General features: G+C 42.7%; 1 protein-coding gene across 13 annotated transcripts in view; it reads right to left on the bottom strand.

Annotated features, from left to right (window-relative positions):
- Positions 1 to 23,202, bottom strand: part of MALRD1 (MAM and LDL receptor class A domain containing 1) — a 551,665-nt gene that overhangs the window by 371,649 nt on the left and 156,814 nt on the right. For 12 of the 13 annotated variants that reach the window (XM_056519234.1, XM_056519235.1, XM_056519233.1 and 9 more), the window contains one exon: positions 16,328 to 16,459. In XM_056519234.1, coding sequence (XP_056375209.1) covers positions 16,328 to 16,459 — 132 coding nt within the window. Of the gene's footprint in view, positions 1 to 4,788; positions 4,905 to 16,327; positions 16,460 to 23,202 lie in introns of those variants that run through there. The other variant, XM_056519246.1, reaches the window with a different exon arrangement.

The raw sequence follows: 23,202 nt of genomic DNA, 5'->3' as shown, positions 1-23,202 counted from the left end.
AATAATTCTTGTTTGTTGGCCATGGCCACACATTTTCCTGTTTAATATGGGATGTACGGCTGAGGTATAATAGAAATTTAGGGCCACAAGAGCGTTCATACAGCCCTGCCTGCACAATTACTGAGCATCGATCTAGTTGATCTGAACTCACATTGGGCACCACACATTAAATACGATGTGTTGCCATTTTTGCAATAAAAAGGGGTTATAGAAAAAAAGAGCTAATGTATTCTAAAAACAGCACCACGCCTGTACGATATTACATCTCGGCTACATTCACTAAAATGGAACTGAGTTGAAATACCCCACAGAAGCTGCGGACAGGCATGGTGCTGTTCATGGAATAAATCAGCTCTGTTTTAATAATTCTGGATAATCCCTTTAAGAGCACTGTTTTAGTCTGTCTGCTGTTTTTTGTTTCTGTCTGCTTCATGTGGTTGTATTGCACTGTTTAATACTATATTGAACTATGGAGTCTAGACAGTGCCTAAGGCAGGGTTGGGGAACATTTTTGCATATACACTGCTCAAAAAGAACACATCCTAGATCTGAATGAACTAATCGTATGAAATACTTTTGTCTTTACATAGCTGAATGTGCTGACAACAAAATCACACAAATATTATCAATGGAAATCAAATTTATCAACCCATGGAGGTCTGGATATGGAGTCACACTAAAAAAATCAAAAGGGAAAACCACACTACAGGCTGATCCAACTTTATGTAATGTCCTAAAAACAAGTCATAATGAGGCTCAGAAGTGTGTGAAGAGCACAGGGCACCAGTGGCGTATTTGCCAATCTTGGTGTTCTCTGGCAAATGCCAATTGTGGTCACCACCTGCAGAACCACTCCTTTATTGGGAGTGTATAGCTAATTGCCTATAATTTCCACCTGTTGTCTGTTCCATTTGCACAACAGCATGTGGAATTAATTGACAATCAGCATTGCTTCCTGAGTGGACAGTGTGATTTCACAGAAGTGTCATTGACTTGGAGTTACATTGTGTTGTTTAAGTGTTCCCTTTATTTTTTTGAGCAGTGTATATACATATATAATATTTTCCTGCTTTGCCCCTTCCTGTATGTAGCTGTCAGTGGAACCATCCCTAAAGGTAGTTTGCCCTCTGAAAATAAGACGTAATGGCCACAGGCATGATGCTGCCTATGGCATGGAGACCTCAAAGTTGTTACGCCGAGCGCTCCGGGTCCCTGCTCCTCCCCGGAGCGCTCGCAGCGATCATCTCCGTGCAGCGCCCCGGTCAGACCCACTGACCGGGAGCACTGCACTAGTGTCACTGGCGGGTATGCGATCCACGTAGCGGGACGTGCCCGCCCGTGGCTCGCATCCAAATCTCCTCATCTGCCCCGTCCTCCGTCTGCTCAGTCCCGGCGCGCATGGCCCCGCTTCCTAGGGTGCGCGCGCGCCGGCTCTATGAGATTTAAAGGGCCAGGGCGCCTGGCCCAATCAGTACCTGCACCTGTGCCTTCCTTATTTAAACCCACTTCCCCTTCCTGTCATCGCCGGATCTTGTTGCCTAGTGCTAGTGAAAGCGTTTAGTGTGTTCCCAAGCCAGTGTTTTCAGACCCTCTGCTGTTGCCCCTGACTACCACCCTTGCTGCCTGCCCTGACCTTCTGCTACGTCCAACCTTGCTCTTGCCTTGTCCCTTGTACCGCGCCTGTCTCAGCTGTCAGCTGGGGTTGAGTCGCTATCGGGTGGAACGACCTGGGGGTTACCTGCCGCTGCAAGTCCATCCCGCTTTGCGGCGGGCTCTGGTGAAAACCAGTAACCCCTTAGACTCCGTTCTCCTGGTACGGCCCACGTCATCCCCCCACTGACACAGAGGATCCACCACCAGTGTCCTCGCTGCATACCTATCCGGATCCTGGCAAAAGTCTTGAATGTGCTGGGAGACCAGTGGTGGTGCTAAGCCACAGTTGTGTTAGTGTATCCTGTTGCCATCTCCCCCCCCCCCCCCCCCCAATGCTGCAGAACCCTTGTCAGGTTTTCATGGTGCCCTTTGGGAGGCTTATAGGGCCCACAGGCTGAAAGTTTACCACCCCTGGCCTAGAGTGTACAGTACAAGCTGTTGTCTCAGGGGTATATAGTATGAAGAAACAGAATCCTACACTCACCACATAATAAATGTCTCTGTCTTCAGAATTCCTGGCAGATGGGAAGACAGCTACAGCAAAAGTTTGGATCAGTGGAGTCAAACCTCCACCGATCAGGAGAACTGTCACATGATCAAGACAAACTGGCAATGTAAGTCTATGAGAGCGCCTCAATCACATGACACAAGAGGAGGGAGAGTAGCGTGCAGCATCTTAGACTTCTCTCGGCTCATTCTCCTGATTGGTTGAGGTGGTGAGTGACTTTCATGTGGTGGAAGTGTCACACTCATCCCACTCTCATCCCACTCTCATCCCACTCTCATCCCACTCTCATCCCACTCACCCCTCATCACACCCTCATCACACCCTCATCACACCCTCATCCCACTCTCATCCCACTCTCATCCCACTCTCATCACACCCTCATCCCACCCTCATCCCACCCTCATCACACCCTCATCACACCCTCATCACACCCTCATCACACCCTCATCCCACTCTCATCCCACTCTCATCCCACTCTCATCCCACTCTCATCACACCCTCATCACACCCTCATCCCACTCTCATCCCACTCTCATCCCACTCTCATCACACCCTCATCACACCCTCATCACACCCTCATCACACCCTCATTACACCCTCATCACACTCTCATCACACTCCCATCCCACCCTCATCACACTCCCATCCCACCCTCATCACACTCACATCACACATTAGTTCTGCACTAGACATTACAAAGTATTTCAGTTCTGCTTCGATTGTTCTTTTAATAATTGATGCATTGGAAATATATTATTATGGTTAGAATGTGTGTTACTGGCTATGGCCAAAATGTTAACAATCTGGGCACAATGAAGCCTCTACTTTTTGGCCTATGTACACCTTGTGCCCTTTCTGCAAGGTGCCTTTACTACAACAACATATAAGAGGATTTTTTATTTTTTTTTCCAGTTTGTTGTTAGGTTATATATAAAAAGAACTGTGACACATTCCTGTATACTACCCTAGAGTTGTAATAACTTCATATATATCCAGCAGTTCTCAGGAGCCGCATGCCAGCGCTCCATTATCCCAAAGGTATAGCAGTTGTTATAGATGTGACAGGGCGGCATCTTTAGACCCAGAGGCTGGATGTGAATTGCAGGTCTTTCCAATCTTTGCGCTTTAGGCTATGCCAGCTCTTTCGTCTCACTTTACACTACAATGACATTCTCCACAGCTTGTGGCTCGCTATTCTGCTCCCAGACATCGATGGCACAAATGTACTGCCAGGAATAGAGGAATTCTACATGAAATATCCTATGTGAAGAGTTGTCTATTTCTAGTAATCAACATAGTGTTACCTCTGGTAGCTTATCTAACAGGAAAAAGTTCAATCTAGATAGTTTCTATTTGGCAATTTCAACATTTCCAAATCTATATTTCATGTTAAAATTGTAATACATTAATTAATAGGAGCAGACTTGGTGCTATAGCTTGCATACCTGTTCACATTATGATAGCAAAAGAGTCTGGATGGGCCATTACAATATAATAATTCAGATGCAGAAAATTCTTCCAAAATCTGCATGAGTTTCATTCAAGGTCTGAGGTGGTCAGCATGTTTTTAAGGGGTTATCCTAAAATCAAAAGTTATCCCCTATCCAAACATCCCCGAATTAATGGAGCCACCAGACACATGCTAGCACATTGCTCTTTTCATTCTCTATGGGGCTTCCAAACATTGCCAAGCTCATGCACTTGGCAATGTGCAGAAGCCCCATAAAAAATGAACAGAGCAGTGATTGCTCACTCAAGCTGACCCTCTATTCAATTAGAAAGGAGCTTTGGGAGCCCCAATTTCGAGATCTTGTGAGGGGGAAAGGGGTTTCAGACGTCAGACCCTCTACAGTCATATACTTATCACAGTGGTCTCTAAACTGTAAACCTCCATATGTTTCAAAACTACAACTTCCTGCATACTGAGAGTTGTAAATTTTCTAAATTTGGAGGTCCACAGTTTGGAGACAACCACCTTATCCTGATAAATGCTCATTGTGGCAAAACCCCTTTAACATTTGGATACTGCATACTGTCTTGCCATACTGCTGCCCAGTGCTAGAAGATATAAAAAAAAAAAACTCGGTCCTTAAGGTCCTTGGCACAAATGTAAAATCTGCCACAGGACCTATCATGCACCATTTATAATATTGGTGTTTTTATAGGGCAGAGGAGTATCTGTGCCTGGGTGTAGCTACTTCTGAGGTACCTCATTTTTCTTTCGAATTGTGCCCATAAAATTACATAGACATTGGTGGGCATGAATTTAGGTATGGGACTATTACTGAAGCAGAATTACCTATATTGACTGGCATACACCAAACAAGGATCAACACCAGGTCCTTTGTCTTTGAGATATTTAGCTCGTGTTTACTGTGGTTATTTTGGTTTTTGGCACCATCTGTAAATTCCACTGATGAAACTGGGATTATATCTCTTCCTAGAGGAAACAAGTGTCTGGTTTGTGAGCTAGGTAGTTTTTTTTTTAGAGCGAGTGCCCAGAAGAGGGCAGAGTGTAGAGACATAACAAATTAAAAAAATGCCCCAAAAAATGCCACAGGTGCCTGGCTGTGTTTTTTTTTGATAATGTTAACTGCAAGTCAATAAGGATTTATGAAGCATCATACCCACTTGGCGTTTTTTCTTTGGCGTTTGGTCACTCTTCGTTGGCATTTTTCGGTGTTTTTGGGTTCATTGATAATCAAAATTGCAGCATGTTGAGACTACAGCATTTTTCTATAAAATCTTGGTGTTTCTCTCTCAGAATAAAAAAAAAGAATTAATAAAAAACACCATTAAAAGTACAATATGGGTTTTTCATGGGATTTTTTTTTTGGGGGGGGGTGGACAAAGGAACAGGAAAAACTGCCAAAGGAGAACACAAAATAAAAATGCCAGGAAAAAACAACATAAAAACAAAGCAGAAACCCAGCCTAAGAGTGTTTTTTTCTTGTTTGGTTTTTATTTCCCGTCCTCTTTCCTTTTTTAATCTTATTATGCCTGAATTGGGCAAGCAGATATCTACTAAAAGTGATTGACTAAACATGGACGCTCTACAGTACTCCTGAAGATTGATGAGCCGCATAGGCCATATTCAAATTCCCGTTATTTTGCGAATATATGGACGAATATTCGTCATATATTTGCGAAATTCGCATCATCGTTATATTCGAAAATATATGCGCATATTTGCGAATATTGAGCCCTCCCTTCTTAAATGGTACAAAGAACTATGACTAGTGCATTAACTCTGTGATTTTTGGCCCATGGAAACCAATAGGAACATTGTGGTCTATGGGGATCTCCTGGAATGTAAAACAGTAAGATAAGCAGGACTGTCTTGGCAGCACAGTGGAATGGGAGACCACCACTGGTTCGATTCCTGGGGTGGGACAGAGTGTTACAGTGTTGTGGTTTAACTTTACTTTTCTGGAAAAGTTTCTGAGTTGCCGATAGCAACCAATCAGATTGCTTCTTTCATTTTTGAAAAGGCCTCTGGAAAATGAAGGAAGCAATCTGATTGGTTGCTATGGGCAACTCAGAAACTTTTCCAGGAAAGTAAAGTTAAACCACAACACTGTAACACTCTGTCCCACCCCAGGACTTGAACCAGTGGTGGTCTCCCATTCCACTGCACTGCCAAGACAGTCCTGCTTATCTTACTGTTTTACATGCCATGAGATCCCCATAGACCACAATCGGCCTATTGGTTTCAAATTTTGTTGTCCTCTCACCCCTAATGGCAAGGTCACTGCCTACGCCATCTACCCCTCATCCTCCCACTAACAACCAGCCTGGCTTCCCATGATTAAGTTTGCCATGGGGCCCCATAGTTGTTACAAATGCCCTGTTTCATGCTACTTATTTTGATATGACCCCTCTAACAAACTAATCGTCTTGGTGACCTAGCATAGTATTAAAAAAAAAAAAAAGCCAGAGGGGCTCAGTATAGATTGTGGAACCTACATAAGATTTTGGCGTTTCCTATGGGGATAAGTAGAGTTTACTCTTTCTGCATTACAGTAACATTAGAAATGCCAGGGAAAACAAGCCCCCTAATCTTGGCAGCCAGACCTTTGCGTTCTGCTTAATGCAAGGATTCCAGTTCTAGAAATGTCAAAGATCAATCTTCAGCCTTTTCTCTCTGAATTCTGACATTTATGGGGAGATTATACGTCTCTTTCTCTGGTGCACAGGTCCCCGCAGTAATGTGAAATTACATACTATGCTAATAGAAATAACCTTTCGCTGATGGAAGATAAAAAAAATTAAAAAAAAGTTGCATCCCAGGCTGAAATGCTGAATGAAATGACCGCTGGGACCAAGTCCATTATTTACACTGAAGCTTTCTGACCCGTCTTGTCTTTGTGACAATCAATAGAGCATCTAGTAGTAGCGGTGGAGGGGGCAGATAAAGCACAACCCAGCTGGCACTATTTATAACAATGAGTATAAAGGTCTACTGCCGGGTGACGTCTGGTACCTCAATCGTGATTTCCAGGAGATACGACTCCAGCAAACAGCCGTACCTTTTAGTAAGCATGGTGGCTTCATTGATTCACAGTCATCGTACATAAGACATCATATATTCCCTTGATTCCCCAATGACAAGGGAGGAAGTGTACTACACATCACTAACCAACTAGTGCAAATCCTAGTGCGTCATATCAAACATATCAGATCTCCAACAGCTTTAAAAGCCAGTGGTGATCTATGAATTTACGGATCAGCCCAGTGTGACATATAGAAAGGAAGAAATTTGTAGGAAAGCCTGTACAGAACATTTATATATAGTACCTCCTCTAAAACACATGAGGTTGGACACATGGGTCATGGTATTTGTAGGTATGAAGGAATAAACCTCAGGAATGTTCTCTTTGGTGTTGAGGATGGGGAAGAGTCTTTGGGGGGGGGAAATGTCTGCCAAATTTTGTACAATGCTTTGTTGAGCAAAAATTTGCATTTTTTTTTATGCTTTTGCCCCGTGTTCTGGCACATAAACTGGCATAAATTATAGACGAATATATTATGTACGACTGGGGACAGCAGAGTTGACATGTGCAATTCGGTTCGGCACAAATGTCTAAATTAATGAATTTTACCGTTTTCGTGCATTCGGACCCATCCGAATGCACGAAAACATATTTTGAACATTCCCGAATAGCCACGATAATACGAATAGCAAAGTAACGAATACATTCGTTATTTCCCAACCTGTAAATAACGAATGAATTCGTTATCCGTAAACAACGTGAAGAATTAATTCTGATAACAAAGTTATTAAAAAGGATACAGATGGTTTGATTTTTCGGATACATTCGGTATTCGGGTACATTCGGTAAATCTTTTTATTCTTTTTTTGGACTTTAGCGATCCTAAAAAGTTATGGAGATACCTTTTTTATTAAAATTTCGTAGGGTATCATAAAAAAATCATAATAAAAAAGATACAGTGGTGATGGAAAAAATTGTATCTAATGAAATGTATGATTTTTATTATGAAATGTTAATTCATTTTTAAACAGGGATCAATTTATGTGAGCGGGTAAAGCACTAAAAATGTAGCCGACAATAGTAAAAATGTAGTGTGTGCGTGTTTTTCACTTTTTTTTTTTTTAAACATTTTTTAGGTAGTATTACTACTCCCAGCATGGAACACACTCTTCCATGATGGGAGTAGTAGTTACCTGTACTAATTGACAGATTGCAGGGGTCCCTTGCGATCCTCTTGTATAATGTATAGATGAGGCGGCTGCTCTTCTATGGTCCCCTGCACTCACGTATATATACACATATTCATATTTCCCGCAGAGCTGTGATTGGCCAGATGGTTCCAGCCAATCACAGCTCTCTGTGAGAAATAGGAATATGTGTATATATACGGCCGTGCAGGGGACCATAGGAGAGCGGCCGCCGCATTCATACATTATACTGGAGGATCGCAGCGGCTGTCAGGAGTGATACCCGCAGTGATCTTCCCTTTACTACAAGTACTACCACTCCCAACATGGAGTACACTCTGCTCCATGCTGGGAACTGTAGTACCTGTATTAATAGACAGATCACAGCGGGTGTCAGAAGTTACACCCGCTGCGATCTGTCTCTATTAATGCAGGTACTACAGCTCCCAGCATGGAGCAGAGTGTGCTCCATGTTGGGAGTATTAGTACCTGCAGTAAGGGACAGATCCCAGGGATGTCACTTCTCCTGACACCCGCTGCGATCCTCCTGATGTGAATGTCGGGATCAGCTGTTCTCAGGGCTACAGAGCCGGGAGAACAGCTGACGCTGAGCCGTAGGTATACATCGTATATCTACTGCCCAGCAAGAACTTACAGTGAGCCTGCAATGTGTATATACAGTATACACATTGCTGGCTCACTTAACCCCTTGCTGAGCTGTGCGCTATGCGCAAGCCCAGCAAGGGAAGAGTTAACTTACACTGTTGGACAGTGTAGGTTAACCCTTTGGGCGGTATACACAATATACAGCTATCTATAGATAGCTGTATACAGTGTATACAGAAGACGAAGTCCAGCTTACTTCCCTCGAGTCCCGGGCCGGGTTCGTGTAGCTCCGCCCCCTAGTGATGACGTCATTAGGGGGCGGAGCTACAGAAGGGAACAAGGCTAGTTAATCTGAAGCTCTGTTCACATTGTACGTTTTGTATAATGTGAACAGACCCTTCTGGCAGTGTCTACCCAGACAGGGAGACTCCAGCTGTAGCTAAACTACAACTCCCAGCATGCCAGACAGCCAAAGGCTGTCTGGGCATGCTGGGAGTTGTAGTTTTGCACCAATTGGTGGCTCCCTGTTTGGGTAGACATTGCATCATGGGTGCTCTCCCCAGCGGACTGCGCCAAAAATGTCATAACCAATTTTTTGTGTTTTTTTCTTCTCGTTTCAGATCCGTGTATGCAGAGGATTACTGCGGATTCGATGGATTACGGCGGATTATTTATTTTTTCCTTTAATAAAATGGTTAACGAGGGCTGTGGGGGAGTGTTTTTTTAAATAAAATAATTTTTCCAATGTGTTGTGTTTTTTTTATTGAATTTTCAGGGTTAGTAGTGGAAGCTGTCTTATTGACGGAATCCATTACTAGGCCAGGGCTTAGTGCTAGCCCCCAAAACAGCTAGCGCTAACCCCCAATTATTACCCCGGTACCCATCGCCACAGGGGTGCCAGGAAGAGCCGGTACCAACAGGCCCGGAGCGTCAAAATGGCGCTCCTGGGCCTAGGCGGTAACAGGCTGGCGTTATTTAGGCTGGGGAGGGCCAGTAACAATGGTCCTCGCCCACCCTGGTAACGTCAGGCTGTTGCTGTTTGGTTGGTATTGTGCTGAGAATGAAAATACGGGGAACCCTATGCATATTTTTTTTAAATTTTTTTATTTAAATAAAAAAAAAAACCGCATAGGGTTCCCCGTATTTTCATTCTCAGCACAATACCAACCAAACAGCAACAGCCTGACGTTACCAGGGTGGGCGAGGACCATTGTTACTGGCCCTCCCCAGCCTAAATAACGCCAGCCTGTTACCGCCTAGGCCCAGGAGCGCCATTTTGACGCTCCGGGCCTGTTGGTACCGGCTCTTCCTGGCACCCCTGTGGCGATGGGTACCGGGGTAATAATTGGGGGTTAGCGCTAGCTGTTTTGGGGGCTAGCACTAAGCCCTGGCCTAGTAATGGATTCCGTCAATAAGACAGCTTCCACTACTAACCCTGAAAATTCAATAAAAAAAACACAACACATTGGAAAAATTATTTTATTTAAAAAAACACTCCCCCACAGCCCTCGTTAACCATTTTATTAAAGGAAAAAATAAATAATCCGCCGTAATCCATCGAATCCGCAGTAATCCTCTGCATACACGGATCTGAAACGAGAAGAAAAAAACACAAAAAATTGGTTATGACATTTTTGGCGCAGTCCGCTGGGGAGAGCACCCATGATGCAATGTCTACCCAAACAGGGAGCCACCAATTGGTGCAAAACTACAACTCCCAGCATGCCCAGACAGCCTTTGGCTGTCTGGCATGCTGGGAGTTGTAGTTTAGCAACAGCTGGAGTCTCCCTGTCTGGGTAGACACTGCCAGAAGGGTCTGTTCACATTATACAAAACGTACAATGTGAACAGAGCTTCAGATTAACTAGCCTTGTTCCCTTCTGTAGCTCCGCCCCCTAATGACGTCATCACTAGGGGGCGGAGCTACACGAACCCGGCCCGGGACTCGAGGGAAGTAAGCTGGACTTCGTCTTCTGTATACACTGTATACAGCTATCTATAGATAGCTGTATATTGTGTATACCGCCCAAAGGGTTAACCTACACTGTCCAACAGTGTAAGTTAACTCTTCCCTTGCTGGGCTTGCGCATAGCGCACAGCTCAGCAAGGGGTTAAGTGAGCCAGCAATGTGTATACTGTATATACACATTGCAGGCTCACTGTAAGTTCTTGCTGGGCAGTAGATATACGATGTATACCTACGGCTCAGCGTCAGCTGTTCTCCCGGCTCTGTAGCCCTGAGAACAGCTGATCCCGACATTCACATCAGGAGGATCGCAGCGGGTGTCAGGGGAAGTGACATCCCTGGGATCTGTCCCTTACTGCAGGTACTAATACTCCCAACATGGAGCACACTCTGCTCCATGCTGGGAGCTGTAGTACCTGCATTAATAGAGACAGATCGCAGCGAGTGTAACTTCTGACACCCGCTGCGATCTGTCTATTAGTGCAGGTACTACAGCTCCCAGCATGGAGCAGAGTGTACTCCATGTTGGGAGTGGTAGTACTTGTAGTAAAAGAAAGAGCACTGCGGGTATCACTCCTGACACCCGCTGTGATGCTCCTGAATAATGTATGGATGCGGCAGCCGCTCTCCTATGGTCCCCTGCACGGCCGTATATATACACATATTCCTATTTCTCACAGAGAGCTGTGATTGGCTGGAACCATCTGGCCAATCACAGCTCTGCGGGAAATATGAATATGTGTATATATACGTGAGTGCAGGGGACCATAGAAGAGCAGCCGCCTCATCTATACATTATACAAGAGGATCGCAAGGGACCCCTGCGATCTGTCAATTAGTACAGGTAACTACTACTCCCATCATGGAAGAGTGTGTTCCATGCTGGGAGTAGTAGTACTACCTAAAAAATGTTTTTAACCCCTTAAGGACCGGAGGTTTTTCCGTTTTTGCATTTTCGTTTTTTGCTCCTTGCCTTTAAAAAATCATAACTCTTTCAAATTTACACCTAAAAATCCATATGATGGCTTATTTTTTGCGCCACCAATTCTACTTTGTAATGACGTCAGTCATTTTGCCCAAAAATCTATGGTGAAGCGGGGAAAAAAATCATTGTGCGACAAAATTGAAAAAAAAAACGCTGTTTTGTAACTTTTGGGGGCTTCCGTTTCTACGTAGTACATTTTTCGGTAAAAATGACACCTGATATTTATTCTGTAGGTCCATACGATTAAAATGATACCCTACTAAGGCTGGGTCCACACTACGTTTTGTCCCATACGGGAGCGCATACGGCAGGGGGGAGCTAAAAGCTCGCGCTCCCGTATGTCACCGTATGCGCTCCCGTATGTCATTCATTTCAATGAGCCGACCGGAGTGAAACGTTCGGTCCGGTCGGCTCATTTTTGCGCCGTATGCGCATTTACAACCGGACCTAAAACTGTGGTCAACCACGGTTTTAGGTCCGGTTGTAAAAGCGCATACGTCGCAAAAATGAGCCGACCGGACTGAACGTTTCACTCCGGCCGGCTCATTGAAATGAATGACATACGGGAGCGCATACGGTCACATACGGGAGCGCGAGCTTTTAGCTCCCCCCTGCCGTATGCGCTCCCGTATGGGGGAAAACGTAGTGTGAACCCAGCCTTATATAGGTTTGATTTTGTCGTACTTCTGGAAAAAATCATAACTACATGCAGGAAAATTAATACGTTTAAAATTGTCATCTTCTGACCCCTATAACTTTTTTATTTTTCTGTGTATGGGGCGGAATGAGGGCTCATTTTTTGTGCCGTGATCTGAAGTTTTTAACGGTACCATTTTTGCATTGATAGGACTTATTGATCACTTTTTATTCATTTTTAAATGATATAAAAAAGTGACCAAAAATGCACTATTTTGGACTTTGGAATTTTTTTGCGCGCACGCCATTGACCGAGCGGTTTAATTAATGATATATTTTTATAATTCGGACATTTCCGCACGCGGTGATACCACATATGTTTATTTTTATTTTTATTTACACTGTGTTTTTTTTTTATTGGAAAATGGGGGTGATTCAAACTTTTAATAGGGGAGGAGTTAAATGATATTTATTCACTTTTTTTTTTCACTTTTTTTTGCAGTGTTATAGGTCCCATAGGGACCTATAACACTGCACACACTGATCTTCTATGTTGATCACTGGTTTCTCATAAGAAACCAGTGATCAACGATTCTGCCGCATGACTGCTCATGCCTGGATCTCAGGCACTGAGCAGTCATTCGGCGATCGGACAGCGAGGAGGCAGGAAGGGGCCCTCCCGCTGTCCTGTCAGCTGTTCGGGATGCCGCGATTAGCCGCGGCTATCCCGAACAGCCCGACTGAGCTAGCCGGGAACTTTCACTTTCACTTTTAGCCGCGCGGCTCAGCTCTGAGCGCGCGGCTAAAGGGTTAATAGCGCGCGGCGCCGCGATCGGCGCTGCGCGCTATTTGAGGCGGGTCCCGGCTTCACTATGACGCCGGGCCCGCCATGATATGATGCGGGGTTACTGTGTAACCCCGCGTTATATCAGAAGAGCAGGACCAAGGACGTACCGGTACGTCCTTGGTCCTTAAGGGGTTAAAAAAAGTGAAAAACACGCACACACTACATTTTTATTATTGTCGGCTCCATTTTTTGTGCTTTACCCGCTCACATAAATTGATCCCTGTTTAAAAATGAATAAACATTTCATAATAAAAAAGATACATTTCGTTAGATACAATTTTTTCCATCACCACTGTATCTTTTTTATTATGATTTTTTTATGATGCCCTGCGAAATTTTAATAAAAAAGGTATCTCCATTATTTATTAGGATCGCTAAAGTCCAAAAAAACTAAAAAGATTTACCGAATGTACCCGAATACCGAATGTATCCGAAAAAAACAACACGAATACCCGAATACCGAATGTATCCGAAAAATCTAAACCGAAAATATTGCCGAACCGAAAAAATTTTCCAAAACGAAAATACGAAACGAAATTAAACGAAAATTTTTCTAGTGCACAAGTCTACAGCAGAGTTCCCCCACAGTAGGTATAGGCAGCAGAGTTCCCCCAGATTAGATATAGGCAGCAGATCTCCCCCACATTAGGTATCGGCAGCAGAGTTCATCCACATTAGGCATAGACAGCAGAGTTCCCCCACATTAGGTATTGGCTGCAGAGTTCCCCCACATTAGGTATAGGCAGCAGAGTTCCTCCACCACAGCGCCAACAACCCCCCTTCCTCTCTGGACAAAAAAATTTTGCTCACCTGATTATGTCCCACGCAGCAGGGGACCGTGTCTTTCATCCTCCACAGTGAAGGTGCCGAGGAGTGACATCATCAGCACCTGCACTGCACAGTGGGGGCGGAGGTTACATCTCCTCTCTGTGTAGGCCACAGATGCAGCTCACACAGAGAGGAGGCTTTCCGTTGTATGTGCGTGAGCCGTGTATACAGCAAAAGGCAGTGCTGTCTGCCTGGGGATCTGGGACGAGTTTCCTGTATCCTCAGTAATATCCTGAGTTGTAATATCCGTTTATTTGTTTTTGTATTTTTCTGTTTAGGTGTGTATTCACCCACTAGTTTGTTCAGAGCAGTTTGCTATTCCACCTGGATAGGGAATAGTTAATGCTCTGAGTGAATAGGAATCCTGCATTCTGGGGCTGGTTATTTTTGTTAATGCCACCATGTCTGTTTGTGCAATACACTTCCATGTATGCTTGAGCTTGCACCTTGTATTTATCTTGTGATATTATCTGAGTTTTAGCCATGGTTAAATAGTCTTGTTCATTGTAGATTTTAGGCTTGGTTTGGACTACGGAATCTCCGGGCAGAAAATTTCCGCACGGAGATTCCGAGTGCGGCCAGCGCTGACTGAATCAGTGGGCGCTAGGACCGTGGGGACACTGCAGTCTCCAATAGATTGCAATGTGTTCAGCAAGTATTTCCGCCTGAAGAATGAGCAACGCCATTCTTCAGGCGGAAATTTCCAAGCAGATTTTCCGTTCACAAATTCCGCTTCACAAATTCCGAAGTGTGAATTTGTGAACGGAAACCCATTCACTACACTATACATTTTAGCAAGCGGAATTTCCGCCTGCAATTTCAAAGCGGAATTGCAGGCAGAAATTCCGTAGTCTGAACCTAGCCTTAGTCTTTGTTAGATTTGTCGGTTTTAGGATTACGTCTGTTCAGCTTTGTCGGTGTTCACACTGTGTCTGAGTCTAGTTTGTACTTGTACCAGTCTTATATCTTGAGAAATATCCTGTCTAGTATCCTGACCAGTGTTCCTCTACATTGTAGAGTTTGGTGTTTTGTATCCTTTTTTATGAAGTCCAGTTTGTATGTTCTGTTTCCCAGTGTGAACAGTGTCTTATATGTATATCCTGTTAGGTTGATCTGATTTATGTACTTGTACCTGTATGTGAACAGTGTTCTATTTTACCCGTTCAGTTTTAGTGTTTTGGCTCTCCGTTCTTCCGCTATCCCCTTCATCTCCTGGATTCTGCTGTATACTCCAATCAAGCCTAGTCTTGTTCATTTTTATCATGTCTGCCGTTTATCTTACATCTGGTTTAGTGAACTGTTTGTTAATTCCTTATATTCTGTTCTGTTTGCGAGTTCTGCCTGTTAGTATTTGTATTGTCTAGTAGTTTTTCGTTTCTGCCTGTTAGTATTTGTATTGTCTAGTAGTTTTTCGTTTCTGCCTGTTAGTATTTGTATTGTCTAGTAGTTTATTTTTTCTATGTTTATTATTTGTTTTTACGCCACTGCACTTTAGCACAGGAAGGGACCGGCTCCCAGTTGTTGACTCGCCGTTTAGGGTGAGTGGGCAAGTAGGCAGGGAGAGATGTTTTAGGGTCAGTTTAGGGCTCACTCTCCCTGTCCTCCCGGTCGGTCCATGACATGAATCTTAGGCAACCCCTGTGAAAGGGTTATTCGACCCCCAAAAGGGGTCATGACCCACAAGTTGAGAACCGCTGCTCCAGAGTAATCATTTTTTTTGAGAAATAAATTTATTGAGCAGGTTTTACATCATACTATTAAATAAAAAATAAATAAAATTATATATATATAATTTTAATTTTTTGTTTTTATTTTTATTTTATATATATATATGATGTTAAAGGATGTAAAATTTAGCCCCCTCTAAAAAAAAAAAAACATTTCTGCGGACACCCATGAAGGCATGCAACCCTTAATAAATCTGATGATGAGCGGCAGGAAGATTTTACTATTACATTCTCCCCTTTGGCTGTATGGGGTCAAGACATTTCTGATGGTGGCCCTCTATATAATGCAATGATATTGTATATGGAAAATGTATGGAAAGCTGGATATAAACCTCTACAACAGTGTTTCCTACCTAGTGTGACATCAGTTCATGCAAAACTACAACTCCCAGCATGCCCGGAAAGCCAACGGCTGTCCGGGCATGCTGGGAGTTGTAGTTTTGCAACAGCTGGAGGCACCCTAGTTAGAAAACTTTATTTCCTTATACATATTTGCCCTCCAGTATCCGATTCTGCTCTGTAGGATGATGCCCCTACCTACAATAAGCGTAAACAATCATCACAGACAAAAAGTAAATTAAACATAATAGAACATGCGGAAAGGAAAATTACAATAAAATTTTGTACAGTTCTCCGCAGTAACTTTTCCTTCCGTGCCCGGAGCTGCCGCAGGTGTTATGCAAATATAATTAGACTTTTTTACATGTTCCTATTAGGCAATTAATTCGGCATTCTAGAACGGACTATATTATCGGGTGAATTGTAGAAATAGATAAATCCAACATAATTCTGGCTCAATAAAACAACCAATTTCATACGTCCTGATTGTGAGTGTCTCATGTAAATGATGTATTTGATTTTTTTTTAAAATATTATCATTATTAACATTACCTCTGTAGTTTTGTATAGACATAAAGTTTGGCGCGCTCTCTTCACTTGTGTGTCTCCAGGGGATGTGTCCGAAAGATGGTTCGGAGGTCCACGTGCAAGTGTCCGCACTGAACTCACAGGACAAGATCATTTCTGGGGAGAAATAACCAACAGCTTTATTGTAGCACAAAATAGTCAAATAAATAAATAAAAATAAAACAATAGGATTCTTACAAGTAAAGGTTTACGGACAAAGCCATATTACGGATTTATGTTGCACAGATACAATACAGTAGCAAATTCTAAACGTTCTTTGCAAATTTAATAAAAAGAAAAAAACTTTAATTTTACATAGGCATAAGTATTCGGACCCTTTGCTATGACACTTGACATTCATCTCTGGCTCCTCCCATTTCTTTTGATAATCTTTAAGATGTTTCTCCACCTCGTTTGGAGTCACTTGTGGTAAATTCAGATGATTGGACGTGATTTGTGAAGACACACCCTGTCTATATAAAGTCTCACTACTGACAATGCATATTAAGGAGAGAAAAAAAAAAATTCAGGAGGGGAAAAGAACTGCTTGTAGAGCTCAGAGACAGGATTGTGTGAAGGCATGGATCTTGAGAAGGGTACAAAAACAGTTTTGCTGCAGTAAAAAAAAAATGAAAGCTCAGTGGCCGGCCTCTAGCCCCCCCGCGCGATCTCCAGAAGAGGACCCTGCTTTCAGTGAGGAGTGAGTGCTGCAGACAGCACAAGCTCTATTCATTTCCAATCATTTAATTCTAAAGATCCATGTACAGCTCTTGGGCATCATCGGCGCACCCATAGAAATGAACGGAGCGCGTGCCATCTACTGGTAGACGACACACGCTCCTCACTGAGAGAGCCGGGGTCCCAGCGGTCGGACCCCCACGTTCAGCTATTTATCCTTTATCCTGTGGAATAAGTTAGTTGTCGGTGGAGTTCCCCTTTAAATAAATTTGTATCTGTATAAAGATCTATTTTGTTTGTTTCTATTATGTATACAGCCCCAACAGATGATTGAACGCCTGTCCAAGGGGAAATTATAAATGGGGAATCTTAAAGGGGCACTCCGCTGCTCAGCGTTTGGAACAAACTGTTCCGAACGCTGGAGTCGGGAGCTTGTGATGTCATAGCCCCACCCCCTCATGATGTCACGCCTGCCCCCTCAATGCAAGTCAATGGGAGGGGTGTGACAGCCGTCACGCCCCCTCCCATGGACTTGCATTGAGCGGTGGGGTGTGATGTCATGAGTGGGCGTGGCTATGATGTCACGAGCTCCCGGCAGTGGCTCCAACGTTCGGAACAGTTTGTTCCAAACGCTGAGCAGCGGAGTGCCCCTTTAAAGGGATTTTCCAGGACTATAATCTTGGCTACCTATACTTGGATTGGCCATCAATATCTGATGGTGGTAGTCTGACTTTCCATTGCTGACTGCAGCTCTGCGCCTTTCAACTGAATGGAACCGAGTTGCAGTACCCGCTTGCCTCTTGTCAAAGCCAGTGGTGTTGTGGTGAAACCTGTTAAGGGGGCAAGTAAACTGTTATTAAAGTAAGCATAGCCCCAGGATGAGCACATGTGTTCTGCAGGCATGTGTTACTAGAATGTGACATTGTGATACTGTGAGGTTGGATGGCCCTGTTCATTACATATCACATTACATCCCAAATGAGGATATTAGCACTTAGCTTTTAAAACTTGTGTGTGGATTAATAAAGATTAAAATTTTTAGGTACATAGGAAATAATGGGATCTTTTTGGATTGTCTGTGTGGGTAATCTATGGGTATATATGAGTTGCATTACCAGACACAGCCTGTACGCAATGTATGGCGCTGTGTCTGGTAGACAATCTCTAGAGCACTGCAAGCCCTTCCCCATTTGAACAACATGAGTTTGACCCCCACAGACCTGATATTGATGGCCTACAGCTGCGACAGTCGCCCATCTCACTAATAGGCACTCGTTTACTAAGCTATAAGGCTCAATGAATAGAGTGACCTTTCAGTTCATCATCATCGGCCACACATCCCATGTTTACACAGAGCGATGTATGGACAAGCCTTCCTAGGAATGTTCATTTGCCTAATAATCTGCTCATGTAAACCGGGAATGGATCCAAAAAAGTGAAGTCTGTGCCTTTCCTTTATAAGTGTCCCCTTTTATGATCTGTTTCTTGGCTTGGAATTCAATCATTGCAATTAAAAACCTGAACATGTGAACACAGCCTAAAAGGGTTATAAAGCGTACCACTAATGGAAATGTAACATATTATTGTGCAGCAATGTATTTCATATTCGGCATCTAAATGCCAGAAGGGGGCATCGTTCTCCCTGCTCCTCACTACTATGCTTCACATACTTCACATGAGACCCAGCTTCTTGCATTGTCTATATAGCAGCCGCCTTCAGTGCGAGATCCAGCATAATGCTATTCTATGGTGCTGGTTCTTGAGCTGAAGATGACTGCTATAGAGACGAAGGGGGAAGATCTTGCTCAAAATCTAGAGAGCAGGGAGAATGGCACCTAGTAATGGCATTTAGACGTTAAATTTGAACTCTATGTCAATTTGAAAAGTTACTATCCTACACAGTGCTACATGATATTCACTTTTTTTTAATAAAAAATTTACAATGGAAATGTACTCTTTAAGGTTAGGCCATCAGTCGTCCCGGAAAACCTATTTAACATTCATGTAGCTGTGGTTATGTTGTGTCTACAGGCGAATGATGTAATACATAGTTTGTGACGCCAGGGCAACGTTAAACCACTACGTTCCGAGGTTGAGATAGCTCTCCTGGGCCAAGCGCGGGGACAATAATGACCACAATGTGAGGTTATGGAAATCTAGCTTTATTGAAGCAGGAATGTTGTTAAATTCTTCACAGTACAGACTTGTGCTGGAGGAAGAGCAGGATGAGCCCAGGAAGCCTATTGCCCTACTGGGACTTGTAGTTGCTGAAACTGCAGACTTTGGTTTAATGACAGGCCACACTGAATTAGAGACTTTTTACTGACTAACTGAAGATTATTTTTCCCCCGGAGCGTTGGGCTTACCGCCAGGCGTAAACTTCACCTGAGCAATGGGGATTTGCATGGCTGCAGATTTGGGATTTCTTCTCCTTAGGCCTCCTCAGACTTCTCCACACTGTTCCTCAGCTCTCCAACTTCTGACTACAACTGAAAAGCTCCTCTCTCCCCTCCCCCCTCTACACAATATAATAGCCAAAGTTGGGGGGCTCCCATTGGGGCATCAGGGTCACCTGGGTCACTCTGCAAAACTTCTTTAAAGAGACAGTAACATAATTGATGACAACATTGCCTAAAACATATTACAACAGAACACCTTAGAGTAGTCCGCCCAGAACAGTGACACCAGAGGCACCTGAAGCAGCATTTAGCCGACAGGACAACATCCTGTACTGGGACACCACACATACTACAAAAAACGGTGCAGTTTTGCTACAAGTGTGATTGTGTTTATGGATAAAACAATACTATAACATGGTATTATAATATACATACTTATCTCCCAAGAAAGGGGGCATGTACATCAACTCTATAAAATGTAATGAATTGTTTATTAATTAATTTTTTTATCATTGTATTGTTATAATATTGTGAGATCACATGCTTCCATGTGCAATAAAAATCTATTAATATAGCAGTAATGAGAGGCCCATGTCATGAGAGAATATACGCAGACTGTACAATAGCTAAAATGAGTGATACAAGATAAAATACATTTACCGATACATCCTTACAAAGTTTTGCTACTATGCAGCTTGTGTTGGGTCGATATCAGGATACAGATTGATCATGTATCTAACACAATTAAAGGTTTACACAGGCCAGGCCCAGGGGCCACAAGGTTGTTAATCAAATCCTATTATCTAACATAGAATTGATATGGCGGTGACACGAATATCAATTTTTAGGCTTTCGATTACTGAACAAAAATGCGAGAATGCGATAACAGCATTAAAGTCTTTTTAACTCTTCAGAGGAAAATAAAATTATACATGCAGTGTCCCACTACTGTCTCCCAGCTTCTGAAATGTTGAGCTGTTGGGTGGCCGAGGAGTAATGTGAGGCTGATTTGTATTGTTTGTCATATTCTGTATCCTATTGCTACTTGTGCATACACTGTAGTTTTAGGAAGGGTAATAGTTAAATACTTTGCTCCTTACTGCCTCCACTGGTGGATTGTGTCTGTAAGGACGCACGGAACTTTGGTCACAAAGACTAGTTTCTATGTAGAAACTGCTAGAAAGTCTTATGGAGGAGTCTTCAAAATGTAACCCTATCTCACAGGAAGGCTGGAACGAGATAGTTTGGCCCTGACAGAGGAGTGTGCACATGTCCCTGTCTGCCTCTTGCTGGGACATGTTAGGAAAAGGAGGACTAGACCTAGTTCCTTGTTACAGTTTTCAGATAAAGCAAGAAACCAAACTCTGGCTTTGACAGTGAGCCAAGTCCAGTTCCACTTGATAAAGTTCACCAGAGTCAGCTCTAGGTCGGTTATGGTAATCCTGGCACTGTGTGGTTTTTGGGAAGTTTTATCCATGACTGTCTCCAGTCCAAACCAGTCCAGTCCACACCCATCTCAAGTATACTGTTCCTGTTCCAAGAGGAAGAATCATTTGGCCAGAGTAGTAAATAGCTAAGCAAGAACTCTTCTGCAAATACATAACTCTTTTGTGGGCTTTCAGCCAGAGTTATTGCCATGCGTTGGGGGTCGGGGCTTTGGCTGCTCTCCCACATGGGTAAGGTTATGCTATTACGCTGATGTTACTGCTTATAGTCCCTGTAGTTGTTGCGGACTATGTCTGCATCTACTCAGTACCTATCATATATATGTGACGCATTGGCACTTTATGGTTAATGTATATGGTCTTTTCTTGTGGGGGATTAACCAATTGTTACCCTTACAGGTATGTAGCATTGATATAGCATATATATTTAGTGTACAACATTATAAAAATATCTTCTCTGCATTTATGAGGAATTATGTATACACTATAACTGTTATGTTGTGCATGTTTACAAATTTAACTATCCTTTTGTACTTGGATGATCAGCTGTTATATATATTTTTGAGCAACCATTTATCGCCCCTTCATTTGTATTGGATACTCATCTTTGTCACTTCTCCATTGCTGCATAATACATGTTTTAATGAAATATGTGTTTAATAAAGAATTTTTTTTTAATAGGTGTTGTTTGAATTCTCATTTCTATGGTTCCAATTTACACTACGGAGTTCCCTGTTGTTGACAGGATTTTTTCATGCACTCCCTTATGGGTGTCATTATGACACACGGGAGATATCCTTGCAAAAGGCTAGAACTGTGTTACTTATCATTTGGCTTACACGTAACAATCTCTCTATCTTATGCCCAGCAATATGGGACCATAATAGCTGCAACCATGAGGACAAGTCTTCTCAAGAATCTTACCAGAGTTAGAAAACCTGTATAGGCCCTTCTTGGTAGAGGATTATCTACATTGGCCTGTGTATCTTTTACCACTAACAAGTGTGTGAAGCATATCTAGAGACTTTCTCAGTCAGTATAACTGCTAACAAAGCACTTAACCCCTTAAGGACCAGGCCATTTTATACCTTAAGGACCGGAGCGTTTTTTGCAATTCTGACCACTGTCACTTTAAACATTAATAACTCTGGAATGCTTTTAGTTATCATTCTGATTCCGAGATTGTTTTTTCGTGACATATTCTACTTTAACTTAGTGGTAAAATTTTATGGTAACTTGCATCCTTTCTTGGTGAAAAATCCCAAAATTTGATGAAAAAAATGAAAATTTAGCATTTTTCTAACTTTGAAGCTCTCTGCTTGTAAGGAAAATGGATATTCAAAATATATATTTTTTTGGTTCACATATACAATATGTCTACTTTATGTTTGCATCATAAAATTTATGAGTTTTTACTTTTGGAAGACACCATAGGGCTTCAAAGTTCAGTAGCAATTTTGAAATTTTTCACAAAATTTTCAAACTCACTATTTTTCAGGGACCAGTTCAGTTTTGAAGTGGATTTGAAGGGTCTTCATATTAGAAATACCCCATAAAAGACCCCATTATAAAAACTACACCCCCTAAAGTATTCAAAAAAACATTCAGTAAGTGTATTAACCCTTTAGGTGTTTCACAGGAATAGCAGCAAAGTGAAGGAGAAAATTCAAAATCTTCATTTTTTACACTCGCATGTTCTTGTAGACCCAATTTTTGAATTTTTGCAAGGGGTAAAAAGGAGAAAATTTTGACTTGTATTTGAAACCCAATTTCTCTCAAGTAAGCACATGCCTCATATGTCTATGTTAATTGTTCGGCGGGCGCAGTAGAGGGCTCAGAAGGGAAGGAGCGACAAATGGTTTTTGGGGGGCATGCCGCATTTAGGAAGCCCCTATGGTGCCAGGACAGCAAAAAAAAAACACATGGCATACCATTTTGGAAACTAGACCCCTCAGGGAACGTAACAAGGGGTAAAGTGAACCTTAATACCCTACAGGTGATTCACGACTTTTGCATATGTAAAAAAAATATATATTTTTTTTACCTAAAATGCTAGGTTTCCCAAAAATTTTACATTTTTAAAAAGGGTAATAGCAGAAAATACCCCCCAAAATTTGAAGCCCAATTTCTCCCGATACAGAAAACACCTCGCATGGGGGTGAAAAGTGCTCTGCTGGTGCACTACAGGTCTCAGAAGAGAAGGAGTCACATTTGGCTTTTTGAAAGCAAATTTTGCTCTGGGGGCATGCCGCATTTAGGAAGCTCCTATGGTGCCAGAACAGCAAAAAAAAAAAACACATGACATACCATTTTGGAAACTAGACCCCTTGGGGAACGT

The sequence above is a fragment of the Hyla sarda genome, chromosome 5, assembly GCF_029499605.1.
Source record: "Hyla sarda isolate aHylSar1 chromosome 5, aHylSar1.hap1, whole genome shotgun sequence".
In the NCBI taxonomy this organism is placed as follows: domain Eukaryota; kingdom Metazoa; phylum Chordata; class Amphibia; order Anura; family Hylidae; genus Hyla; species Hyla sarda.
This window is presented reverse-complemented; position numbering and strand designations above follow the sequence as displayed.